Source organism: Gymnogyps californianus, chromosome 2 (genome assembly GCF_018139145.2).
Source record: "Gymnogyps californianus isolate 813 chromosome 2, ASM1813914v2, whole genome shotgun sequence".
In the NCBI taxonomy this organism is placed as follows: domain Eukaryota; kingdom Metazoa; phylum Chordata; class Aves; order Accipitriformes; family Cathartidae; genus Gymnogyps; species Gymnogyps californianus.
The window spans coordinates 24,950,580-24,973,624 of record NC_059472.1 but is presented as its reverse complement, the minus strand read 5'-3'; the positions used below and the strand labels follow the sequence as shown (position 1 = coordinate 24,973,624).

The window sequence follows — 23,045 nt, the reverse complement described above, 5'->3', positions numbered from 1 at the left end:
GCTTTCCTCAGGCATTTGAGTTTAACTAAGATTGTTTGCTGCCTCTGGCACCTGTTGAAAGGAAAAGAATGAAATTAGTTTATATGTACAAAATGAAGTAGGGGTTTTTGTATAATTAGTTTTTGTAAGTTTTTGCTTCACTTCACTCTTTTTGCCCTACACTCATACGCACTTTTTTCTGATCTGCCTGTAGCACCCTGGTGACTATGTGATTTTCTGGGCTGCTGAAGCCGTGCAGCCTCAGTGGCATATCTGGCCACATCCAGGGGCCAGCCTGGCTGATGCTCGCAGGATGCGTAGCTGGACAGAAGCCAACACATAACATCTCCGGCCGCGTGTACGGGCTTAGTGTGCGTGAGCTGCCAGTGCCCTGGGTGCATTTGAATTTTGGTCCCCCTCTCCAAGTGCTGTGTCAGGTCAGGAATTTGCGGTTACTCTGGCTTTTGGCCTGTTAGCGCATGTGGTATGTGAGTTAATTTCCTGCAGTTCTGTTCAGTCCTCTCAATTTTTTCTTTGCTTCTAATTAAGCTAACCTTGGGCTCTCAAGTCTGCAGGGGTGGGATGTATTTTAGTCCATCTGTAAACCCGCTTCCTTGTTTTTTTGGTTAATGAAATAATCTTGTGTCTTGTTCTTTTGGTATCAGGGAAAATATTTTACTGGTTGTCCAAACTTTTTCCTCTTCTAATTGCAAATCGTTTTTACATCTTTCAAAACAAAAATCCTTGAGTTGCAATGGAGTTTTTCCATCTGATGATATAATTAAAGATCACTTTTTTTTAAAAATAAGGCCACAATTAAAGATTTAGGTGCAACAGCTGAGACAGAGCATGTGTTAGTGGTTGGGCCGTGCTAAGTGCACTTATTGAGCGCATCTTCTGGTTTAGTTTCATCAGAAACTAAACTAGCACTGGTGCTGAGAGACTGCTTGGTGATCGGGCAGCCAAGGATTTTGGGAGGTTCACTTCAAAAGCTCGTGCTTTGTTCAAACTAAAAGGCTAATATGGACATACCACGTGAGACCTTAAAGAAAGTCACGTCATCTGTATAATAATTTAAACTGTTTGTGGTGTAATTTCTATTGTAGTGGCCAGAGATGTGCCCTCTGTGATAGGAAGATTCACTTCATCAGTGCAGGCTGTGGCTCTTGATTGTCAAATGGCAATTCCAAGAGGGAGCGCAGGGACAGAGACGAGGTTTTCTGTAAGCTGGGAAGACAGACTTAGGGATATTCTCTGCATGTCAGCCAAGTAGGTCTCCTTGATGCTGATGTGTATGTAAAATCAAACATTATTATTGAAAACTTTTTGATAGAAATGGCTAAACCAGATTGCCTTTTTGTCAAGAAAAAGCACTGAGGAAGATCTGTTTTGAAGGGAGAAAGTTACTGGGTTAAGTTTCCAGAAATGTTTTTCAAAGGATGTCTGGGGCACAAGACATTTCTCTGAGTGTAAAAGTAAACTATTTCTATATGCCTTGAGTAAAAAAATGTACTATCTTTAGCTTTTTTTCCATTTCATGTGACAGTGCTAAGCTAGTATCTGGAATTTTCCTTGATTGCTTGTAATGCTATGTTCTTTGGTCTTAGTGCATACTACTACGAGCAGTGCCACCACTCCTACTTCCAGGGAGCTAGCTGTTGTTGGAAGTACTGAAAATAAAGAGTTTGCCTGTGTTATGTGTGGGTCTCGTGCCTTTGTTTATTTACTCAAGAAACTTTCTTTGCTCATTACCATCTTCCAGTGACAGAGTACCTGTTCTTATTATTGCCTTGTTGTGGTTTTTAAGTGTTTGTTTTCCTCCTTAGCATGTGAGTTTTATGCGCAGAGGGTGAAGTGGTGAATGTGTGCGTGTTGAAGAGTTACTTTGTTTCAGTGGGGAGGAAAATGCAGTTGTGGTTAGGGTAGTTTAGAATTGATCTCTGAGGGAACTGGAAAGCTGATGAACCTGATTCTCCCCTGCTTGATATTGTGCGTGCTCGCTTTTGACACTGCAGAATTGTTATAAAAATACTCTCCTTCTGAGTAGGCAGCATCTTCTGTCCACTTTGCGCAGGCTTGGGCAACGCGTGAGGCATAAAGGCAGCAGGAAGCTGGGTGATAACTGTAGAGATGTAACAGTCATGCTGTAGCATGACTGAAGAAATCAGGAAGCACTACTGATTATTTGTGAACACTTTTAGCTTATGGGATTAGTATAGTGGCAGGAATTGTTCATAGGAAACGTCTCAATGAGAGACTGTCCTAAGGCAATATCCTGTGGCAATAGGATACAGCAATATTGTCTTCTGTTCTACTAAGGGACCAGGAAACAAGGATAAAACCCTTGTTTGTGGTGTAAGAAGAGGAATTAAGAGCAGACCATGTTTTACAAGTCTCTGGTGAGCTTGTGGAAGATTCTAGTTATGTTTCATAGCGCTATGCATGTTGTCTTGCTGCCCTTAGGAATATGAATTGGTGGTGTGCTGTGGGATTTATTTTCTTGCACTGCACTTAGAGGCTTTCCCTCCAGGATGTCTGTATATGTTGTTGACTGACAATTCATTAATTTTTACTTTGCTTCCAATGTTCCCTGAAGGCCAACAGGCCAGACTGCATTCTGCAGTGCAGTCTTTGTGCTCACTTTTGGGCAAATCCTAGCTGTCAGTAAGACAACTTAGATGTCCTTAGAAGAAATGGAGCCTGTGGTTTAGGAGATGATTGTATTGTACAGTGGGTTCTTGCTGTTTGAGCAGTGATTAAGGAGTCAAATTTCAGGTAACTTCATAATAGTGAGAAATCTCTAGGTGATGTTTCTTAAGTCACAATCTCTCTTTGGCTTTTGCCAAACTTTTTGCCTCTTTTTGCTTTGAACTGCATAACTCTGTTTTTTTTCCTGTAGACAGGACTTGATGTGACATCTGAAACCTGTGGGTAATGTCATACATCTGGCATATTTGTTTTCTTACAAAGTCAGTAAAATGCTGATGAGACTAACAAGGGCTTTCTCTACCTCCTCATAGTTTTGGCTACTCCTGTTCAGGAATATGTTCATGTAATGGGGAAGAGTTTAATCCATTTAGTGTCTAGTAATATAAGCAGTGTCCTGTAACTTTGGTAGAGGCAGGTAAAGGGCTAGTAAAATCTTTTTCAAGAGACTCTATTATCCAGAAAGATGCTGTGAGGATAATGATCCTTTTGAAATCCTTGCTTCCTCACCAATAGCTTCCCAAGGCAAACCTTTATCAATGTAGTATTCAAGTTTTTTTTTTTCTTCTCTTCTGGCCCACCCACTCTCCTCACATTACTGACTCATACATTTTGTTGGTGGCTAGATAGCCACCCATATCATGAATAACATGTGTTAACTCTGGTCTTATTCGGGTACCATGAGCACCTACTGATTAGATTTGGTAATATTCTGGAGTTAGTGAGACTTAAAGAAACAGTTTTATTCTGCCTTTGCATTACTGGTTCATGTATACAAAGATGTTGAGCGTATAAAACTGCCAAGTCTTGGGTTTCTTGTACTGATCTTTAAGGAGTTACAGCTGTGCTTGCTGTGGGTTGAGCACCAGGAACTTCAGCAGTTTTCCGTGATTTCCTGTTTCGCCCTAATCATCTCAGGCTTCCTTCAGTGCTGCCAGCCCCTTCTGAGTCTGTATGAGTTGCTGTGCCTACAAAAGCCCTGTTAGCAAGTTCAGAACCGTCTGACATGATTGTAATGTCTTGATCCATCAATTGCAGGTTCTGTTTTAATGTTCTCGCAATATTCAGTTTTGTTGATTACACTGACAAGTGTCTCACTAGTACGTGGCAACCATAAATGTAGAGGACTGAAGGAAAACCTGACAACGAAAATGCAGGTAAAGATTACAGAGAGGGATCTGAGTAATATGATGCCAATGAATTATTTTCACAAGGGGTGTATTTATTTTCAGCTGCTGATAAGATCTGAGAAGTATGTGGACTGTCATTTCATTTCTCTGTAATTCTCTGTGTTTTTTCTGTGTAAGTGCAGCACTGAGGACTTTATCTGGAGTGTTCATCTCCAGAGCACATAAGCACATAACTCTGGACAACTGGAAGAGATTAAATAGTACTAGAATGGTTGTGACAGAATGGTAAAGAATTGGTGTTTGCGGTATCCTAGCCTAATACTCTCCTTTTTTCATTAACCAAAAAAAAAAAAAAGAGAGAGAGAGAGTGTAAAGGCTCTGTTTCTTGATGTATTCTAGGATTAACTCAATTAATTTCAAGTTACACAGCAACTCACTTTTTGATTTTGGACCAGGCAATGCTGAAACAGCTTGTACAGAGGTCTACTGTATAGATTCACCTGCCTATCCAATCTTATTATTTTCATGTCTTTTAATTGGTTTTCCAGTTTGTACTTCCCACTGAGTATTGTTTCTACTTCCTGTATTACTCAAGATACTTTTTCAGAATCTACTTGGTATTGTTCTTAATCTGACGATGTTACTAAAAATTATCTACATATTACAGAACAGTTTTAGCATGTATATGTTAAAGTTTTATTTATGAAACATGTTGTATCTGCTGTAAAACATCTGAAGTATTCTTTTCAAGGTTTACTGCTCATTTCCAAAAGTGAACACAGGTTTATGTAGGGACTCTGGCTGGATTTGTGTGCTTCAGAATCTGTCTCATGCATACAACAAAATGTTTTATTTTGGTATGGAACCTTTTACTTATGTCATGTAAAACAAACAGGCAGACAAATATAGGTGCCATTTTTAAAATATACTTAACGTGCTAGTTAACTGTTAATATCCACAGTCTCTCTGGTTTATGCCCCAGGCATGCAGAGGGTTTGGAAATGCTAATTCCTCATTTTGCTTTGCCTTGTTTGCTTAAACATGTGAGCAAACGTGTATGGTTTGCTCCAACATATTATGATTTCTCTTTACAAGAATGCTTGCATTGTTTTTCAGGGTGTAGGAGGCCTCTCGTTTTTACTGATTCTTCCACTTCCCACAGTCTTGCTTGTGGCTTGTCCATATGGTAGGGTATTTCTGTGTTATTTCATTAAATGTTGTCTTCGCATAGGATGGCCTCACCCTGCTGTGTTAGGTCTACTATGATCTATGTCAGGCATTTAAGTATGATAAGCTAGACCTGTTTGTGTGATGAAACCCCTTATTTATGGCACACAAATTTTGACTTGTGTTTTTAGGAAGTCGGAGCCAATTATTCCACAGTTGTTGTTTAGAATTGTTTTCTAAATGTAGCCTGATGTTGATGGCCAACAGTAATAATGGGCTCTTCCTTGTAGAAGTAATGTCTTGTGCCTTGTAAGTGTAACCATTTAAATTAGTTTAATCCTTTTGTCTAGCTTTGTTTTCCCCTTCAAATCCAGTCAGTCACCTGAACCTCTCTCTTATTGTGTCCATCTTATTGCATCAAATACTAATCCTTTGGTCTTGCCTGCAGGGTAGGGCTAAATGGTGAAAATCCTTCTCCATTTGGTTTATTAAATGAGAGGTGCCAACTCCTGTCTCTGCTCTGCCAGTGATGCCAGCTTTGATTACTTGCCTGTTGTCCTCTCCTTCAGGCACCTTATACTTTCTCTCATTTTGTTTCTATATTTAGGAGGATGGTGCAAACCTAAAGCTGTAACTTTGTTCTCTTCCAGCTTTCCTTTTTAAATCTGACCTTTGGTATGGTATTTATAGATCATTCCCATATGTCATTAGCTGGGTAGGTGACTAGGGTCTGTGACTTCTGCTAAACTGTTTCACCGTTACCTTGCTTTCCTAGTCACTGTCCGCAGTACTTCTGCATTGGTTGTCTAATATGAATATTGCAAATACTCCATGAAACAGAGAGGGGTTGTCTTTGATATGTTTCTGTTCATTATTATTAAGTGGGGTTGAGCTTTGACCGCAATTCCTGGATATTTAATCTACTGTGTTCACAAAAGAAGAACATTTATTCTAAGAATAAGAAACAGAAAGGAACCACATAGTTTCTGATTTATTTATTTCTGTTTGGATTTCATCACATTAGTTTGCTGGTGACTGTGAAGCACACAAAATATGCCTCAACAAGAGATATTGAAACTATGGTACCATTAGATACTTTTGTCAGATGAGGGAGAATAATCATGTGAATTAACTAAAACCAGGGATTCTGAAGTTCCATTCATCCTTGTGTCCCCATGGGATCTTGAGTAGCTCACAGTAATTTCTCTCTTTCCCTGTTTGCAAGCAGCGGTAATATTTTTTAAAATGTTAATTTAGTGTAACATTTGTACATTGTTTACTGTAAAGAAGACAACATTAAAAGTCGACTCTTCTAAACTGTGATTAGGTAGTCAATAGTAGATTCTGCAATAGTTTACCTGTGCCAAAAACAAGTAACGGTTGTATTATTGCATAACAGTGGGTGAGTGCTGCTGCTAAATAATCCATTATATAACCGTGGGGTTTTATTATGAAATAAAATGTAGTGTGTTTGATTGTTAACTTCTGCTAGATTGAGATTGCAGGTTGACCTAACAGAGATCTGTGGGAAGGCTCTGGCAGGAGGTGAATGACAGAGAATACAGGTCGTTACCTTGGAATATCGTGTTTTCAAATGTAAATATTTAAAAACAACTGGTTGACTGTAGCTCAAAGGATTTGGATTTTGAGTCCAATTCAGTAACAACTCACCGTGAGAGAGTTGAAGCCGCTGGAAAGAGCATGAGGGAGCTGGAATTTCATAAAAGTACAAGGCTTTTTCTTAGTAACAGCTCTTTATTGTCAAGAACAACATGAACTTTAGAAATCAGGTCCTGGGATTCAAATGTGATTTTGCCAAAAGTCTGAGATTTGGAAAGAGTGAGCTCACAGGTGGGACGTAAGGGAGGTTTTAGCTGTTCTTCTATAATCTGTGTATTGCTTGCACCTTGTCAGGGAGTAGACTGTGATCCTTCTTTGAGGGGGGTCTGTGTCTCCCTCTAAGTATCTCTCCCTGCAGTCTCCAAAGAAGGAAATGACAACTTTCAGGGCTCCCAGTTTCAGGCTCTGAGAAGGCTGCAGTTGCTGCTGGAGGGACGTGGGAGAGCCAGAAAAAATGTGAAGGGACCAGCCAACTTGAGTACACGCTCTGTATCTCCAGAAAGGGCATTAGAGGGATCTACGTTTGTGCTCAGGCCCAAAGAGCTTGAGCAGGGATTCAACACTGTCCAGATGCAGCCAGCACCTGGAGTCCGGAATCCTGGGCTGCCGGGTTCATCTGAGAGACCATCCAAGGCTGTAACTGCACAAAACGATGTGGTTTTTTCCCTCTTCCTTTACTTAGTTTGTAATGCTGACAATCTAGGAAAACACAAATGGTGTGCTGCAGTGTCTGAGAGAATTCTAACATTTCAGTCTTGCCAGAAATGCGATGTGAATAGGCATACCCATGAGAAAACTTTAGCAGAGCTACTTGGAATAATAAGTGCAGCTGCAATTTATGATTTTAGAAGCGTAACTGTTTTTCAGTGCCTAAAATTAGATTTCAGTCATGTAAATCTTTGTATGGTACTTCTCGGTGACAATCAGTGATGGATTCCTTTAACCCTTTCCCATATAGAGCAGCACCTTTTATTCCTCGGATGTTTCAATGATACTTAGTGGAATGACTTAAGAGTTAGTGAAAAGATGGCAGAATCCACGCAAGTGTGAAAAAATGATAAGGAATTGGAGAACACCATTGTAAAGCATCAGACTTCCAGGTAATGCTTGTCCGTAGAAGTTTCCAGAGGAAGGAAAGGAGAATGCTGTTCGTTCCTCTGAGGGTCTCCCCCATAAGGTGTCTAAATTGAAACAACTAGTGTAATTGGTCATACTTTTAATACAAAATTTTAAAAAAGAACAATTTTAAATGCTTAGTGTCAGCTCATCACGCGATGCGCTTGGCTGTATATCTGTATAAACAGAAGATGTATAGAAAGAGGATGTTGATACTCTTAAGTCAATTAGCTAATTAAAGAAAATGTAATGGGATTTCAAAGCACTCAGGTCAGTTTGGTATGCTTGGGTAACTGTTGGGTATTAGAGAAAGTATCTGTGAGGTTTGAAGGGGTTTTTAGTCCAAGTATGTGGCTGAGCAATTCTAACCACAAAGAAACTATTTTTTCCACCTCCACCTGAGTGTTTCAGAAGGACGTTACAGGGTTAGCAGGGAGCAGAGCTTGTGAGCTGGACAGCCTGGCTGCCAGAGTTTCAGAAGGATGCTCCTAGATGGGTCCGTCTCCCCCGAATGTTTGACAAATCACAAATTTCCAAGGAAGAAGATGTTTTATCAGCATTTTTGCAGCCAGGCCACTGAGTAGTTTCATAGCTCTGGCAGCAAGAAGTGATGCTGTATGATTTGCAGTGTACCATGGGTCATGTCAACCATCAGCTGTTCATTGCAGGTGAACAGTTCAGTGGTTAAGTCATGGATCAAGCACTGTCCTGTTAAACCAGGAGTTTGTTAATACTGGTATTAATCAGTGTATGGGCTACATCACAAGATTCACATGCAGGTCAGTGAACCTTTATCTTCATGTAGATGAAACTATTAAAAGCCCGCTTTGAGGGCTGGGTGTACAAAGGCTTTGCAAGCTGCAAGTGATCTTTGGGCTGCACTTACAGAACAACTGCTTTAAACTATGCAATAAATAGTTATGAACTGCACACATTCAGACTTGTTCTGTAGAATTCAGTATCTGTTTATAGATAAGTTAGATTTGAAACAAGTACCATTTCCAGTGAATAATTTAAGTAACTCCACTATGCTTGCACGGAAGTGTAGTACAGAGTACTTTACGGAAACAAATTTTCGCTTGGCAGCTGCAAGTTAATTCAGCCTGTGCATATTAGCTTGTAAAACACAGTTCTGCTTCTGAAATTATGATACGCTTCTTTCTAAGTAGATACAGTTTTTAAACAGATTTTCTATTTATATTATTCATGAAGTTATATACATGGTCTCAGTCTTAACATTAATCATTAACAATCAGTAAGATAATTTTCCTGCATAGTGTTCTTCAGGAGGGGAAAATCATTCCTAGTTAGCATTTGAACACTGGGAAGAAAATTCCTACTTTTTATTCTGTTACTGTCTTGCAGTGTTGCACTAGGTGGGCTTCAGTGTTTTCGTATCTTGAGCTCTAAGGCTGTGGTGTGTGCTCAAGTCTACGAATGCAGGTGACTCGCTGCATGCCCTTCCTTGTGGAGGCTGTCTGAGCAGAAGAGTGACATGCAGGACAGATGGGTGAGGAGGAAGCGGGGAAGACCGTCGTCCCCCCTGACAGCCCTCTTCTCTTGGAGCTACCGGAGGTGAGCTCAGAAAGCTGCGGCATTCCCATGGCTGTCACTTTTCAGGTAGTCTGGAATCTGGTCATGTACCTAAATCCAGTTCACCTTCTCCACCACCATAATTCATCTGATCTGACTGGCTGTGTGCCCGTATCTCTTGGTTAAGGTCCAAAAGCATTTTTGTATTTAAATTCTGTACAGACTATAAAAGTCATGATCATTATTGTACATTCCAACAAAAGCCTCCAGCCTGCTACCTTTTTTCCGACAACATTTTCCTCAGCAACATGGATCAACTAATGAAAAGGAAAGAAAATTGTATTGTTTCAGACAGTCTCTCTTCCAGCAGAGACTCTCCTAGGCACCCTTTATTAGATATTAAAGAAATCCATAAAATGTAAGAGTGGAATTGAGAATGATCTTTCCTCTCCCCTTCAGCAGATGATGAAGGAGTCTCCAGGATTAAATAGGAAGAGCACAAACCTTCAAACAATAAGCAAAATAGTATGAGTATATAGTATGTATTGAAGAGCACGACAAACTTGATATCTTAAATAAAACAGTGAGAAAGTGTTGCCATTTGACAGCAATTTCTCTTTTCCTTTTGAGGAAGGAAAATTACTTGAATTCCCAAGACTTAACTATTTTCTCGGGAAACCCCTACATTCATTTCCTCATGGCAGCTGCTGTGTACCGAGTGTTCTTCCTGCATGTTCCCAAAGAAATCAGCAGCATGGGAAGACCCCCAGAACTGATTCAGTCATTCTCCCAACCATGGTTTGCACTGGAAAGATTTTTTTTTTTTCAGCCTGACACTCTTCATTTCCCAGACACAACACTAATTGCCAGGAAAGGAGCTGTTCAGAGCAAATATGTGCCTATTGGGACATTTTGTATTTCATCTGATGTAGATTATGAAGCTTTTGGGAGAATCTGCCACAGTTAACAAATGCAGCTGGGGAAAGAATGCTCACACTTGACATGGCATTTTGCCGTGCTGCTCAATATTTAGTCCTAGTTCACAGGAGTTATTATAATGTTATAATAAGCTTTAAAAATATATTCTGTTGCTAAAAGGAACTTTACAGTGGATTTCAAGTTTGAGACTGAAAAATTCAGGGTGTATCTGTAACTTTGGAGCGACACGCAAGACTTGCCTGAGTTTTGAAAACAAACCCATACCATTTTATTGGAGAATGAGTTTATCAAATCAGTGTAATACACTATTATATAAAGTATCCTTATCACTTAAGCATTTACATTGCATTTTACATTGCGTGAGTGTCATTGTATAATATGTGAACTAGACAGGCAAATATAATGATCAGGTGATGTTAAAATAGTTCCTTTCCTGTGGCACTACTAAAATCCTTCACTTGAGGGGAAGAATAAGTGGTACCCCCTCTGTATTAGTTTTACTAACATACTTTTTATTCTCTTGATCTGAAATTACTTTTTTACTTGAACAGCGAAAGCGTTGGATTGTTTATAGAACATCAAAAAGGAGTTTAATATTCTATAGAAATTAGATCTGTGGGAGTAAAAGAAGCATTTATATAGTGAAGATGTTTCAGAGTTTCAGTTTTCTTCAGAAAATATAGGGGCTCACCCAGACAAGTGTCTTGCAGTGGCTTTTGGTTTGCTCACTGCTTGAGACTGAATCCAGTCAGGCCCTTTGCTCTTTCTTCTCATATCCAGTCAGGTTTTAAAGCCTTTCCTCCCCCCCTCCCCCCCCGCCCCTGCCATTGAAGTTAATGGAAGATTTGCCACTGATTTTCAGTGGAAACAGGGTTATACTCACAAACAGCAGAAAAGATGACTCGATTTCTACATTTCCTCTCTTCTATTTCACTCCTGGGATTTACTTCCATGCGATCTGTGGTGATAATACCTAAGTTATTCTACTGTCTAGTTTTTCACTTTTAAAAGCTCTCCCCTTTTATCCATCTACATAGTTGCCTTTGGTGCTAAGACACTGTTCTTTCTCCTGCTGTCTTCAGAGACTTGTTTCCCCTCTGTCATTCCCATTCCTACCTTGTGTTTTTTTTCTAGACTGCCCTTGTATTCCTGTTGACCCTTAAGTCTTACTTTTTACACTTTAAAAATGTATCTCCATGAGGCTTTGTTTGCATTGCCCCAACCTATTGTAGGGAAAAGCTATTCCTAAATATGTTTAAGATAGGTTTGTATTGCAGTTTTTTGATGGAGGACAGTGTCCAAAGAGTGTACTTCTCTGAATGGTGTGTGGCGTGGAGAAGGAAGGGAAGAAGAAAAGCTCCATCCACGCACTCTTCTGTGAGTTTGAAACTTTCCCCTGCCTCCTTTCAGACCTTGCTCCCCTCTATTTACCTCTGTGGTCAGCTGATTAAAAGGAAGAAGTTTTATGGTGGGTAAGACCAGTATCCTCCATCCTTACCCTTTTCCTTCAGCTCTCTGAAAATGTTGGCAGTGTGTTACCCTTTACCATGACCATGTTTTGAAAGGAAGAGGAACATCCCCGTACTGTCCCATAATATATTGTATTCAACACCAGAAGGAGGCTCAAATTTCTGCTGTGACTTAATGTATATGCCTGTGTATGGGAGAGCTTGACCTTCCCCACTACTTACTGTCTGCAGTGAAGCAGAGACTTGGAAGCACTGATACGGTGATTGATCCTACCCTGAAAGCTGTCATGCCTCTTCACACCTGTTTGTGCCTGATAATTTTCATGTAAGAGTTCATTATCAATAATAACAAATGTCATTCAATGGAGGAGGTACAAAGGCCAGATCAATATTCTAGACAGCTAGCTGTTACTTAGTTTGCTTACATATTGCTAGCCCTGTGACGCCTCTTTGTCCGATTCTCTGCTTTCCAAATAAAGAAAATGGGTTTTTTTGTTGTTGTTTTGGTTTGGGTTTTTTTTTGTTTGGATTTATTTATATCCTTCCTGTAGGTATAAAATACAACATCTGTTTCCAGTGAAGATTTTTTAATTTGTCCTGTGTGCTCACTGGTCTCTAGTGATAGAGGGGTCGGTGAAGATATAAATATGGCTTCTGCTCAAGGCTGAGAAGCCAGGAGTTCAACAAAAAATAAAAAGAAACCCCATGAAGCCAGAAGCCTTGCAGCTGCTGGCAATTAGGATTGTCTTTGGCGTTCCCTCCCGGAGCCCTCTGCTAACATACCTATGGTAGCGTGCGGGAGGCAGCTGCGTTCTCACCAGGCGGGGATGTAAACACAGGAGGAGGGAGCTTGGTTGTTCACATCGAGCCAAAGGAGGCCAAACAGGTGTATGACTTAAATGGTTCCCTCAGGGTATTGTCAGCTGCTGGAGAGTCATCCTCATGTCTGTAAGATGCAGAAGGTTTCTTTTTCAGTTGAAGAGCAGCTGATGCAAGCCTCCATTTCCTACAGACGTTTGGAAAGGATTGTGCAGAGTTTTCTACTTTCCCAGCAGTTGGATAGTCCTGGGGTGGAATTCATTGGACTTGCTTCATTTGATCATTTTTCCATTCACAGTTGTTTTCTGCTTCTTGTTTGACAAACCGTATCTAATCTATGCTATTTTTTAAAAACTTCTGTGGTCATCATAGAATTCTCTTGGTGCGTGTGGTACTGAATATTATAATGAAATACAAACATATATGTGTTAGTTGTATTCTGTAGCCTAGCACATACGTAATTATGTCAAAGCTATTATGCTTGTTTGGTAAAGCCTAATTTTAATGAGAGCCTAGCACTGATCCGATGCAGTTTTCTAAATATTAATTTAAATGGAGTCCATGTGGTGAAAGAGTAATGCTGTCCCCTTTTTCAAAGGAAGTTTTCCTTGGTAAGTCCAATAGTTTCTGGAGTCTCTTACACTTCATTACACTTGTGCAGATGCTACATCAATTAAAGGTTGGTACAAAGTAATCTGGAAGAGACTGTATAACTAGACTCCAAATATTCTATCTGTGGTAACAGACTGCTATACTATTTAATTCCATATTTGTACCACATTATATTTTTACTCCTTAGTTTCTTAAAATTTTCTGTGCATATTCATATTTTGTTTCAAATTTAGCAGTCTTGCTATTATTTCAACTTAGTGTAAACCAACAACTCAAATCCTACGAAGCCAATATAAGAAGCAAACAAAGCAAGAGAATCTTGGGACAAATGATGACAGAAACACAGAATTAGGCTGAATTTATTTCTTTTATATTTTGCCAAGTGGCTGTAAATGAGAAATAGTCTTGATTTTATTTTTAAAGACCTAATTCTTCTGAGAAGATTAATAGTACTTTTGACATTTTGACTAATTCTGTTACAGTTTGGCCTCTCTATCCAGATAATGGTGAGAATCTTGAAAGAATGTACACAGTCTGAGTGCGCACAAGGACAAGTTTAGTTTTGTAAGGACTTTATGGTGCTGGAAAAGGGGATTTACTTGAATGGAGTTCAGCCCTTGCCACGCTGCTCTCGATGAAGAGAAAGATACAGGAGTGAGGCACTCATGAGTAGCTATTCTCCGTAGCTAAGCGTGAGATCAAGATGTACAGTTTCCCTTCTGTTTTGCTACAGGATGTTCCACCGCTCCTTTGAAGTGTAAAGCTTTGTATGTGAGGGGGTTTTCTGTGATATGTAGAACATACAAGTGAAAAAACAGAACCAAAGTATGAGGAGGATGTGAGCCTGTTACTGAGAGTTAAGGCTGTGATCTTGCTATGGGTATAGCTAGTGATTAATATAGTCATGGTTCCATTCAGGAATGTATTTTATGATTTAAGTCAATAATAACAAACTAGCTGACCTCATATGAATGTTTAGTTTACATGTGGTTGGTACAGTGAATATGGCATGGGTCCTGTAGAAAATAGGTGGTCATGTATGTAATTAGGGTCTCACAATGTGTTTGTATGAGTGAGTAAACTAAAGATACTTAGACAACATTAATTTTGTATTTCCCAACCCTAGATTGCTTTATGAGGTTGGTGTGAAGAATTGTGCATTGGGGGTGTGCGTATACACATTATGGCTGAAGTAGATCTTTGTAAGCTTTCCTATAATCAAGTTTTGTTTTTTTTTCTTTTAGTCATGTTAGAGTTCTTGTAATGTCATGCTTACTTCTCCCTTTAGGAGGTTGCTGTCTTTGCCTGAGGCTTCAACTTGAGATGTGTTTTTCATCAGAACATCCAGTTTAGCTTGAAGCACTGGTTCTTACGCAGTTTATTTGCCCTTGGGCGTTTTAGATTATCTTAGAGATAAGGGTTGGTGGTCCAGGAACGAAGTAATGAAGCATGCAAGGTCAGCTCCCACAGTAACAAGAGTTAGAACTGACCTGACACCAGCAGCACATCTTTTCATCCACGCATTTTAGTTTCTCCACATTTGATTATTTTACTCGGAAGAGAAACTAACTACCTGCCTCTTGACTTTTTTAGCCTTCCTTTACACTTTTCTGTAAGATGTAAGCCACATCTGTTTCTCAGTAGTCATTTGACGTGCACTTCTAACAGAGTAAATGCTGTATTTTTTGGAGCCTTTCCTCTGCTTTGTTATTCATACTGTGATACTTCTCTTAAATACTTTCCAAGATGTGACATCTAGGGATTTATCAAAAGCAAAACCCAACCACTTTATTTATCTGAATCTTGTCAGCTGTTGAACAGGAATGTCAAGACCGAATGATGATGAGTTTTTGTTAACGTTAATAGGTTTATAAAGGATTAATCTAGCTAGATGTGTTCAATTTTTTAAGTAGTTTAAATATGGAGGTGAGGTGATCCAGTAGATCTAAAATCAGAAGAACAGGTGCTTTTGTTAAATAAAAACAAATAATAATAAAAGAACCGCCCACCCCCTCTCCTCTACTAAACACCAAACTATGGTATTGGAGTATGGGTATGTTAGATATTAAATGGCCTAATTACCCTTAAAGTTTTGCAAAATGAATTCAGGCTTTGCTGGATGACAACATTTTCAGAGAGAGTGTGGGTTTGAAGCAGCAGAAGCTGACATCACTCCCAGGTGTTAGTAGGAAACGCCAGAGGTGCACCTTGCTTGCCTGTAGGTACCAATGTTGCAAAGATGAATGCTGATTCTGAGTCAGGGTTGCTGTGCGATCTCCCTAGCTAGTTTTATGTGATGCTTTTCTTTCTTTTCTTTTTCAAGGGGCAGGGAATGGTAAATGCAAGTCAGATTTTTTTTTTTTTTAGTAAAATCCTTTTTCTTTAGAAAGAATAGCCACAAAGTCGTGTTTGTTTAGACTCAGTGAAAAAAAATCTTCCTTGCCCACCAGTACGAAAATTCTTTCTCCTGAAATACATCCTCTTCGCCTTGTTTTGAGCCAAACTCAGGACTGCTTCTCTCCATCCTCATCTGTTACACACAGAGTCTGCTAGTAATTTCTTTTCTATTTTGTTTAGTTAATTCTTGCTCAGGTCTTGCTATGTGGTCAGCAGCCTTTCCAGTTTTTGGTTATCTCTGCATAAAAGGGGCTTAATTTACTTTACTTAGAATTTCTTTGATGTACTCGTTGACACTTTATTAAGCAATTTATTATGTAGATATACTTAACACATGGTGTGTTTTGCATGCATGTAAACTTTAATCAGGTATGTCCCAGGATGCTTAGTGTCTGCCACAACTATTTTCTATGCGAGTTCATCTTGTAGCACTAGGAATATACAGTACTGTGATATTGCCTTGTGCCTTTGTACTGGTAATGCTTAAGGTCCATTTCCCTTTTTGTAGCAATCATTTGGACAGTCGTCCATTCCCTTCAGGTCCCGATATCGTCTGAACAGTTGCTGGCTCTGCCTGCTTGTACCAAAATGTCTTAATTTGGGTAGTTGGGTTTGCCTTTACAATCTTGGCAAAATCGTAGTTTGAGCATAAAAATGGCAAGACTACCAGGTGACTTCAAGGTTTATTTTTTGGACTAGCTGGGGTAAATTTTGTACCTGCAAGTGTTCATTCATTTGGAATGTGTAAGCATGCGTGCATCTCAGTGGGTTGTCAGAAGCTTTATTCACAGTTGTGGTGGAGGGTCGGGATTGAGCATCCGAAAGAAATGTAATTGCTACTTATATTGAAGAAACAATACAGTTTTAGGGGTTTCTTTTGTTGAGCATCTGGGAAATAACAAGGAGAGTGAAATCAATACAGGTGGTGATAAACCTTGAATTACTGCAGTTCAGCGTACACAGCATGTTAGTACTAAGACATAATCTTGCCAGAAGACACAGGTGAATGGATTCATTTAAAATGAGCAGAAACAGTTTCTGCTCAGTTGTTGAATGCAGGGGTTTTTTTGAACATTAATACATGAAATTGTCATCTCTTCTTTTTTTTTTTTTCAGTGTGTTGTTTGTTTTATGTTTTTTGGAACATCTCCTGGTTAACATGCTGGATATATCTCCAGACACTCAAAGAAATATTAAACATGTGCAGCAAATTGTCGCAGTTTAAAAGTGGGGGTGAGGGAAGGCCTTTTTTTTTTTTTTTTTTTTTTTTTAACAAGGACAAAGGGAAAGGGGAAAAAAAAAAAAGATCTGAATTTATAAGTCTACATGAGTTTATCCCACTCAGGGAGGATTGTGTGGCACAAGAGATTCTGAGTACCAGGGTAACTGTTATTTCAAAGGTGAGCTACGGGTCACCCAACCTGCAAAGCTGATGAGGAGAAGGGGCACTGGCCTTCGTATGAGGTTCAGCCGTAAACAACTGGGAGCAATAACTTCCTAAACTGTTGCCACCTAATAAACAGATCTGTCTACACTCTGAAGCAGCTCCCATAAGACCTCTGTAACTGATTTTTAGTATTTTCTTTTCAAATAAATGTTTCTACATATCTACTCTGTGGGTTATGTTATTGATTACAATATGACTTGTTATTGTTGAGAAGGATTTATTCTTCTAAACAGATAGAACTGAATAATCTCTCCCATTTTACCTAATCTATCCTTACAAAGTGGATTTCTCCCTCCTCACCACATCTCCTCCAGGAATTAAGTGGGTTTTTTCCAGTTCAGAAGACTTAAAAATGCCCCAAATGTTTTAAAATTTTTTTTTAAATGTATAAAAATATGTGTCTGCTACTGTAAGTAGGCTCATAGGTGAAGATTTTCATGTATGGGACATGATTCTGGGCAACCAGCTCTGGGTGGCCCTGCTTGAGCAGGGGGGTTGGACCAGATGACCTCCAGAGGTCCCTGTCAACCTCAACCGTTCTGTGATTCTGTTATTAATATATGAATAAATAGTATTAAAATTTGTAACAGCTGATGTGAAGAATGTCTGTAATCTGGTTTGAAAGCTTCAGCTCTAGCCCTTCTTCACCGGGTAACATGTAGGTGAAGATATGATTTAGCTTTAGAGGGTAACGTAGGTAAAGATATGATTTAGCTTTAGAGATTTCCTTTGGAAACTTAATTCACTGGCATTTCTCTGATAAAGTCAGAATTTAGTAACTGAGACAAATAGACAAATAGCATATTCATAAGAATATTGAAGAAGCCTCTAGATGTCTGAATATTTTATGTATTTTGAAAACATCTCTGGAATAGTGACTGAAACATGAGAATTACAAAGTAGACCTGAAATAAAGGGTTGCAGATGTATTATTTCAGCTTACAGATTTACTGCAGAGGATAGCCAGTACTGGAGAGCTGCTTATTCAGAGTTTTACCCTACCATTTCAATGCACAATTCTAAGCTTATTTTAGGATTTAGGACATGTAATTGTATACCAGTTGATTTCTGATCATTATTGCGTTGTCAGAATGGTTCTCAAGTGTTCATTGAGTCTGTCCTCTTGAAACAAAGAGTATTTTTATTCCCTTCTTTTCTCCTGTCTGTGAAACAAAGAGTATTTTTATTCCCATTTTACAAGTGGGAAATGAAGGCAATGAATGATTTAATATCGGGAGTATTTGCGAATTTGGGCATACATCTAGATCCTGATTTCTCTTTTTTCCCACGTGTTTTTTTCCGCTGTATCTGGCTTTATATACAGCTTCACTTTAAAAGCGTTGACTTCAGCTGCAGCTGTAATGCTCAGTACTTCTGCAAGTCGGATCCAAAGATCTCAACAGAAGCACCACAAAATGTACGTAAATAATGGCCAAATGTGAAAAAACATTGAAGGAACTTGCTAAGGAACTTGTCCATTACCTTTTAGCAATCCTGTGATGTCAGATATGGAGTCACTCACTCCAGTTAGCTCTGCACGCAGCAGTGATAGAAGGAGCCTCTGGAAGGGAAATAATTGCTTTAGTCATGAAACTGTCTGCAGCTTTCTGAGAGGAAAGAAGTAGTCACTCCATATCACACTGTGAATGTCAGAGGAACTTTGTGATTATTTTTGTTTAATTTTTTTTCCCCTTTTTTTATTTCCACAAGGCATAGCTATTACTAAATGGAAGACACTGAAGCCTTACATCTAGTGATACATATTTTTTTTCTTCTTTGTGTAATTTGTGTACAGTTAATTGTTGGGGTTTGGGGTTTTTGTTTTTTTTTTTTTTTTTTAGTTCTCTTTTGTCTACAGGTAGTGGTTGAAATCTCGAGTGTACTGAGAACAAATAAATGTGCAGTTTTTTTATGGTCTCATTGTCTTATTTTTCCTGAAGCCTCTCATATTAGTGCTCTTCAAAATAAATCTCCAGTCTGATGTTGAAATAATTGAAGTAGTGAATTTTAATTTCATTACTTGTCACAGGGAAAAAATTGCGCTTCTTATGAACTGTTCACTTACTGGCTTTTCATTGCGTTTCTTCCTGATAAAGCAGTGAAGGAAGTGTGGTATCAGAGCATTTACTACTGTAATGTCAAAGCATGGCAATGACCTAAATAGAGCTGACACAGAATAGCCTTTCAGACATACAGAATGGTAAGTCAGATATTCTGATTAGTATACAAACACTTGATGTATTTTATCAAAAGGTCTGTTTTAAAATAGTAAATATGTCCTTTTTGAGAGTCTGCTGAGGATGGTAGTGAAAGTATTCTTTTTAATAATTCTATAATAATGATGATAACTTATGGAGCTAAGTTGTTAACACTGTTTTTATTTTTCTTTTCCCAGCCCACATACTGGGTGGCAGAATTACCAGCCTGATGTGCCCCAGATTCCCACTGCTTGCATCTCTGTGGAAGATGCTGAAATGATGTCACGAATGTCTTTCCGGGGCACTAAGATCGTTGTGCACCTGAAGATGGGGGCTAAGACCTATCCAGACTCTCCTTCCTTTAACACCGTGGCAGAGATAGTTGGAAGCAAGTACCCAGAGCAGGTGAGTGAGAATATACAAAAAGAAACTTATTTTGTTCTTTAAAAATATGAAAAAACAAGCCCAAAGAACAGCCCTTCCTAAGAAATCCCTCAAATTAATAACTCTTATTCACCTACTTTTCTACATTTCAGACATCTCGGCTTTTCAGTCTTTTTCAGGTAGCTGGTTTGAAACCACGAGGCTCAGTTCTAACATACTAGGATATATTTTAGAAAACTGTAAGAATTACTGTGTTCTAAGAACAGGAAATTCAACTAAACTGTGCACAATTTAACCTCCTCCTTTTTGTTTCCCTGGCTTAAAGCTCACTTTAAATAGTACCATCTGCATATGCTTACGAAGAAGCGTGTATGTAAGCAGAAGTTAAATCCTAGCACTGTAACGAATACAGTTATTGTTTTAAATAACAAGTAGTAAGTTAAGGTTGCCATAATGATTTGTGCTTGGGGTTTGCTTATTGTTCTGTTAATAATCTTCAAGTGGTTTCTTGATCAAGCAAATAAGCCAGGTTCTGCTGTCCGGAAATAAAATTGTTTTCCTGAGTTTTTCCTCAAATGTAAAAGTGAATGCAGGATGTCACTTTAACTTTTTTGAAGATGGTTTTTCTTGTGCAAATCATTGGTGCGTTTAGCAGGAGTTGTATGTGTGGTAGTTTGGAGGAATAAAACATCTGCGATAAAAAGTATCTGCAAACTCTGTTTGAACACTAGTTAATCCTAAATTGTTGGTTTCCGTTTTAAGACTTTTTTTCTTGCTTTCTCTTTTCTTCCAACTTCTTAGCCAAAAATCATACAAACTAAATTCGTGGTGCTGAAGGATTTGTGCCTGGTGTGAGGTCTTCTGTGTCAGCTTACAACATGGAATGATTTTTCTGGCGGTATGGTTTATTGTGAAAATGCTGATGCAACCTCAATTACAGCAGCGCTAGAAATTGCTGCTAGAGTACATCTACTGAGCCACGATTCTTTTTTAAACATTGTAGTTTTCTAACTTCAATGGAAAATAAGAATGACCATCTCTGTCCTTTAAATCAGGCATAGCTCTTAAAAGATTTTATCTTTTCTGAGATGGTAGTTCTGTAGCTCTGGCTTGTGATGTCTAGAGATCTTCAGTCTTAGCATGAATGTACAGTTTCAGAAGCTTGATCACTGGGCAGGGAAAAAGTAACTACCCTCATGCTTGATTGGTTTATATACCATCACCTATGAGTCTAGCTTCATGAAACACATATTTACCAAGTTAAAGACGATGCCCCAACTTCTAAATTAGGGTACAGTTACTTTAATTTTATGTCATCTGAATTTTTATCCATGCTTCTAACCAGCTAATAGGCTATCTTTCCTGAATTATGTTTGGTGCATTTCAAAATTCAACATTTCAATTCAGGTTATGAAGTGTCCAAAAGTTACCTTCAAAGATGTGTTAAGGTGCTTGCCTGTACTTGATTTTCTCTTTGCTGTCCTGCTCTGTTTCTTTAAGTAATGAAATGGATTGGGATCTCTTCACTTCTTCCACTGAGAAGCTCAGTTTTTTGAAACACTGGGTAAAGACTTATTTACAAGCCCCCTGCTGATGTTAATGGGAGTGGTAGTGGATGCACTTTGAAAATGTAACCAAGAAACAGAAAAATAAAACAAGTGAATGTTTAGGTTTTTTAGTACTCAGTTCCTCTTGGAGCCTTAATGGGTGCTTCACCACGGTCATTCCACTGCGTTACTCTGGTAAAAATGGGAACCATCTAGCTATTTAGGCAATAAAATACATTGCAGACCCAAACTCTTACAATGCCTTTTATGCCAAAGTGTTTCAAAATGCAGTACAAATCCAGGGGAATAGAAAGGTGCCATTTCCACAGGCCAAAATTTCAATTTAAGTTTTGAATTGAAAGAAAAGCAAATCTGGATCTCTGAACTCTGGGTGAGAAATCAGCAGCGGGTGGTATTGCTCTTACAAAGGTCTAAAGCAAAACAGTTTGAAATCAGGCTGAAGCTTGTGGAACATAACTGGTCACGGTATTGCAGCAAATTATAACTTAAAAAACTGGAATTTAATAAAATGAGGGTCGCTGTAGGATACTGAAGAAGTCTGGTGAGAAGTGATACAGTTCTAGATGTTACTGCACGTTAGGCATGTTTGTGTTCATCTATATATTGACCAGAATTTAATATACTGCTTGATTTAGAAATAATTCATTAATTCATCCTGTGAGATTTTAGCATGTTTATTTAAAATAATCACCAAGAACTGAAATAATATTTGTCTGAAAATTTTATCTGTTACAAGCAATGTTGAATATTATTATTAAAAACCTTGAAAGGAGAAAACAATTTATTACTTTTTCTTACCTGTCTTACCTGTTTGTTTGGTTGGGTTTTTTTGCTTTATTTGACTACTCTTGTAGCATGTCCAGTTCAGTTCCTCCTTTTTAAGTCAGTTTTCCAAGTGTTTTCTGTGGATTCTTGCATATAGCAATGGAGGGGGGAAAAAAGTAAAACTAGAAAAATGTTAAGGAAAACAGAAAAAAAAGTAGTTTAAATACTTCTGACATATTTTCCTAAAAGTTTACTGTATTTTAGACTTAGTGTTCTTAAAGTCTTGTAATACATGCTTTGTTTTGCTGTTGCAAGAAATGTTTGATATCATAAAAATTGATACTCAGAATTGTCAAACTTGCAAACCTTGGTTTAGGCACCTATGCTTAACTTCAACACTTTTACGTTTCTGAATAACTTAAAGCAGTAAAAGAAAAGTAATTACTGCTTTGTGAAGCATCAAGCTCTCAGGGATGCATTCATCTTCAGAAGTGATGATGTGACATGGGTGCAGATGTCCTGTTGCTTTTTGAGGCAGCTCTGCACCCAAGGCGCACAGGTACTTTTGAGACGTTAATCCGCTGATACTTCAGGTTTCTCTTTTGCTTTATCCTTTCTGTTTGGCCAGCCAGTAGCAGTAAGCAAATGCTTTAGCATAATTGCCTCAACTAAGAAAAATGTACTTTGAAACCTACTGTAAGTTGCAACTTTGCACTACCAAGTTTTCAGGTGGTGTAGAAAGCATCTGAAAAGAAAAAGGAAATTAATTTTGTCATGCTGTCAGTAAAGTTCAGTGTCTCACCAATGTCTCTGTTCTGTTTATCTTTGTATTATCCCTTCTATGTTAGGGAAGAGCTGCTTTCCCCAGACAGGACCCTTGCTAATGTCAGAGCGGGCATGACTGTGCGTGTTCTGACCAGAGACATCCACCGTCCTCACTGTCAGTCCCAAGGTCCTCGTTTAGTGCCTGCTGAGGCCTGAATACTTGTAGGTGACCAAAGGAGGTGAGTCTGTGCCTATAAGATAGTGAGTTCAAGATCAAGCTTTTCTTCATATATGCAGATTGGAAGCAGTGGGACCAAATGTGCTATGACTTGATACCCTGTCAGCCTTTCTGAGCTTGGGATCCCATTCTCACGGTGCTTAGGACAGCAGCAAGAGTGGAAAACCTGTGGGTTGTGGGACTTAACATATTT

General features: G+C 38.8%; 1 protein-coding gene across 2 annotated transcripts in view; it reads left to right on the top strand.

The window, feature by feature from the left end:
- The window catches only part of CPQ (carboxypeptidase Q), a 138,467-nt gene that overhangs the window by 18,515 nt on the left and 96,907 nt on the right, over nucleotides 1–23,045 (top strand). For both annotated transcript variants that reach the window (XM_050892132.1, XM_050892131.1), the window contains exon 3: nucleotides 19,330–19,537. In XM_050892132.1, coding sequence (XP_050748089.1) covers nucleotides 19,330–19,537 — 208 coding nt within the window. The remainder of the gene's footprint in view (nucleotides 1–19,329; nucleotides 19,538–23,045) is intronic.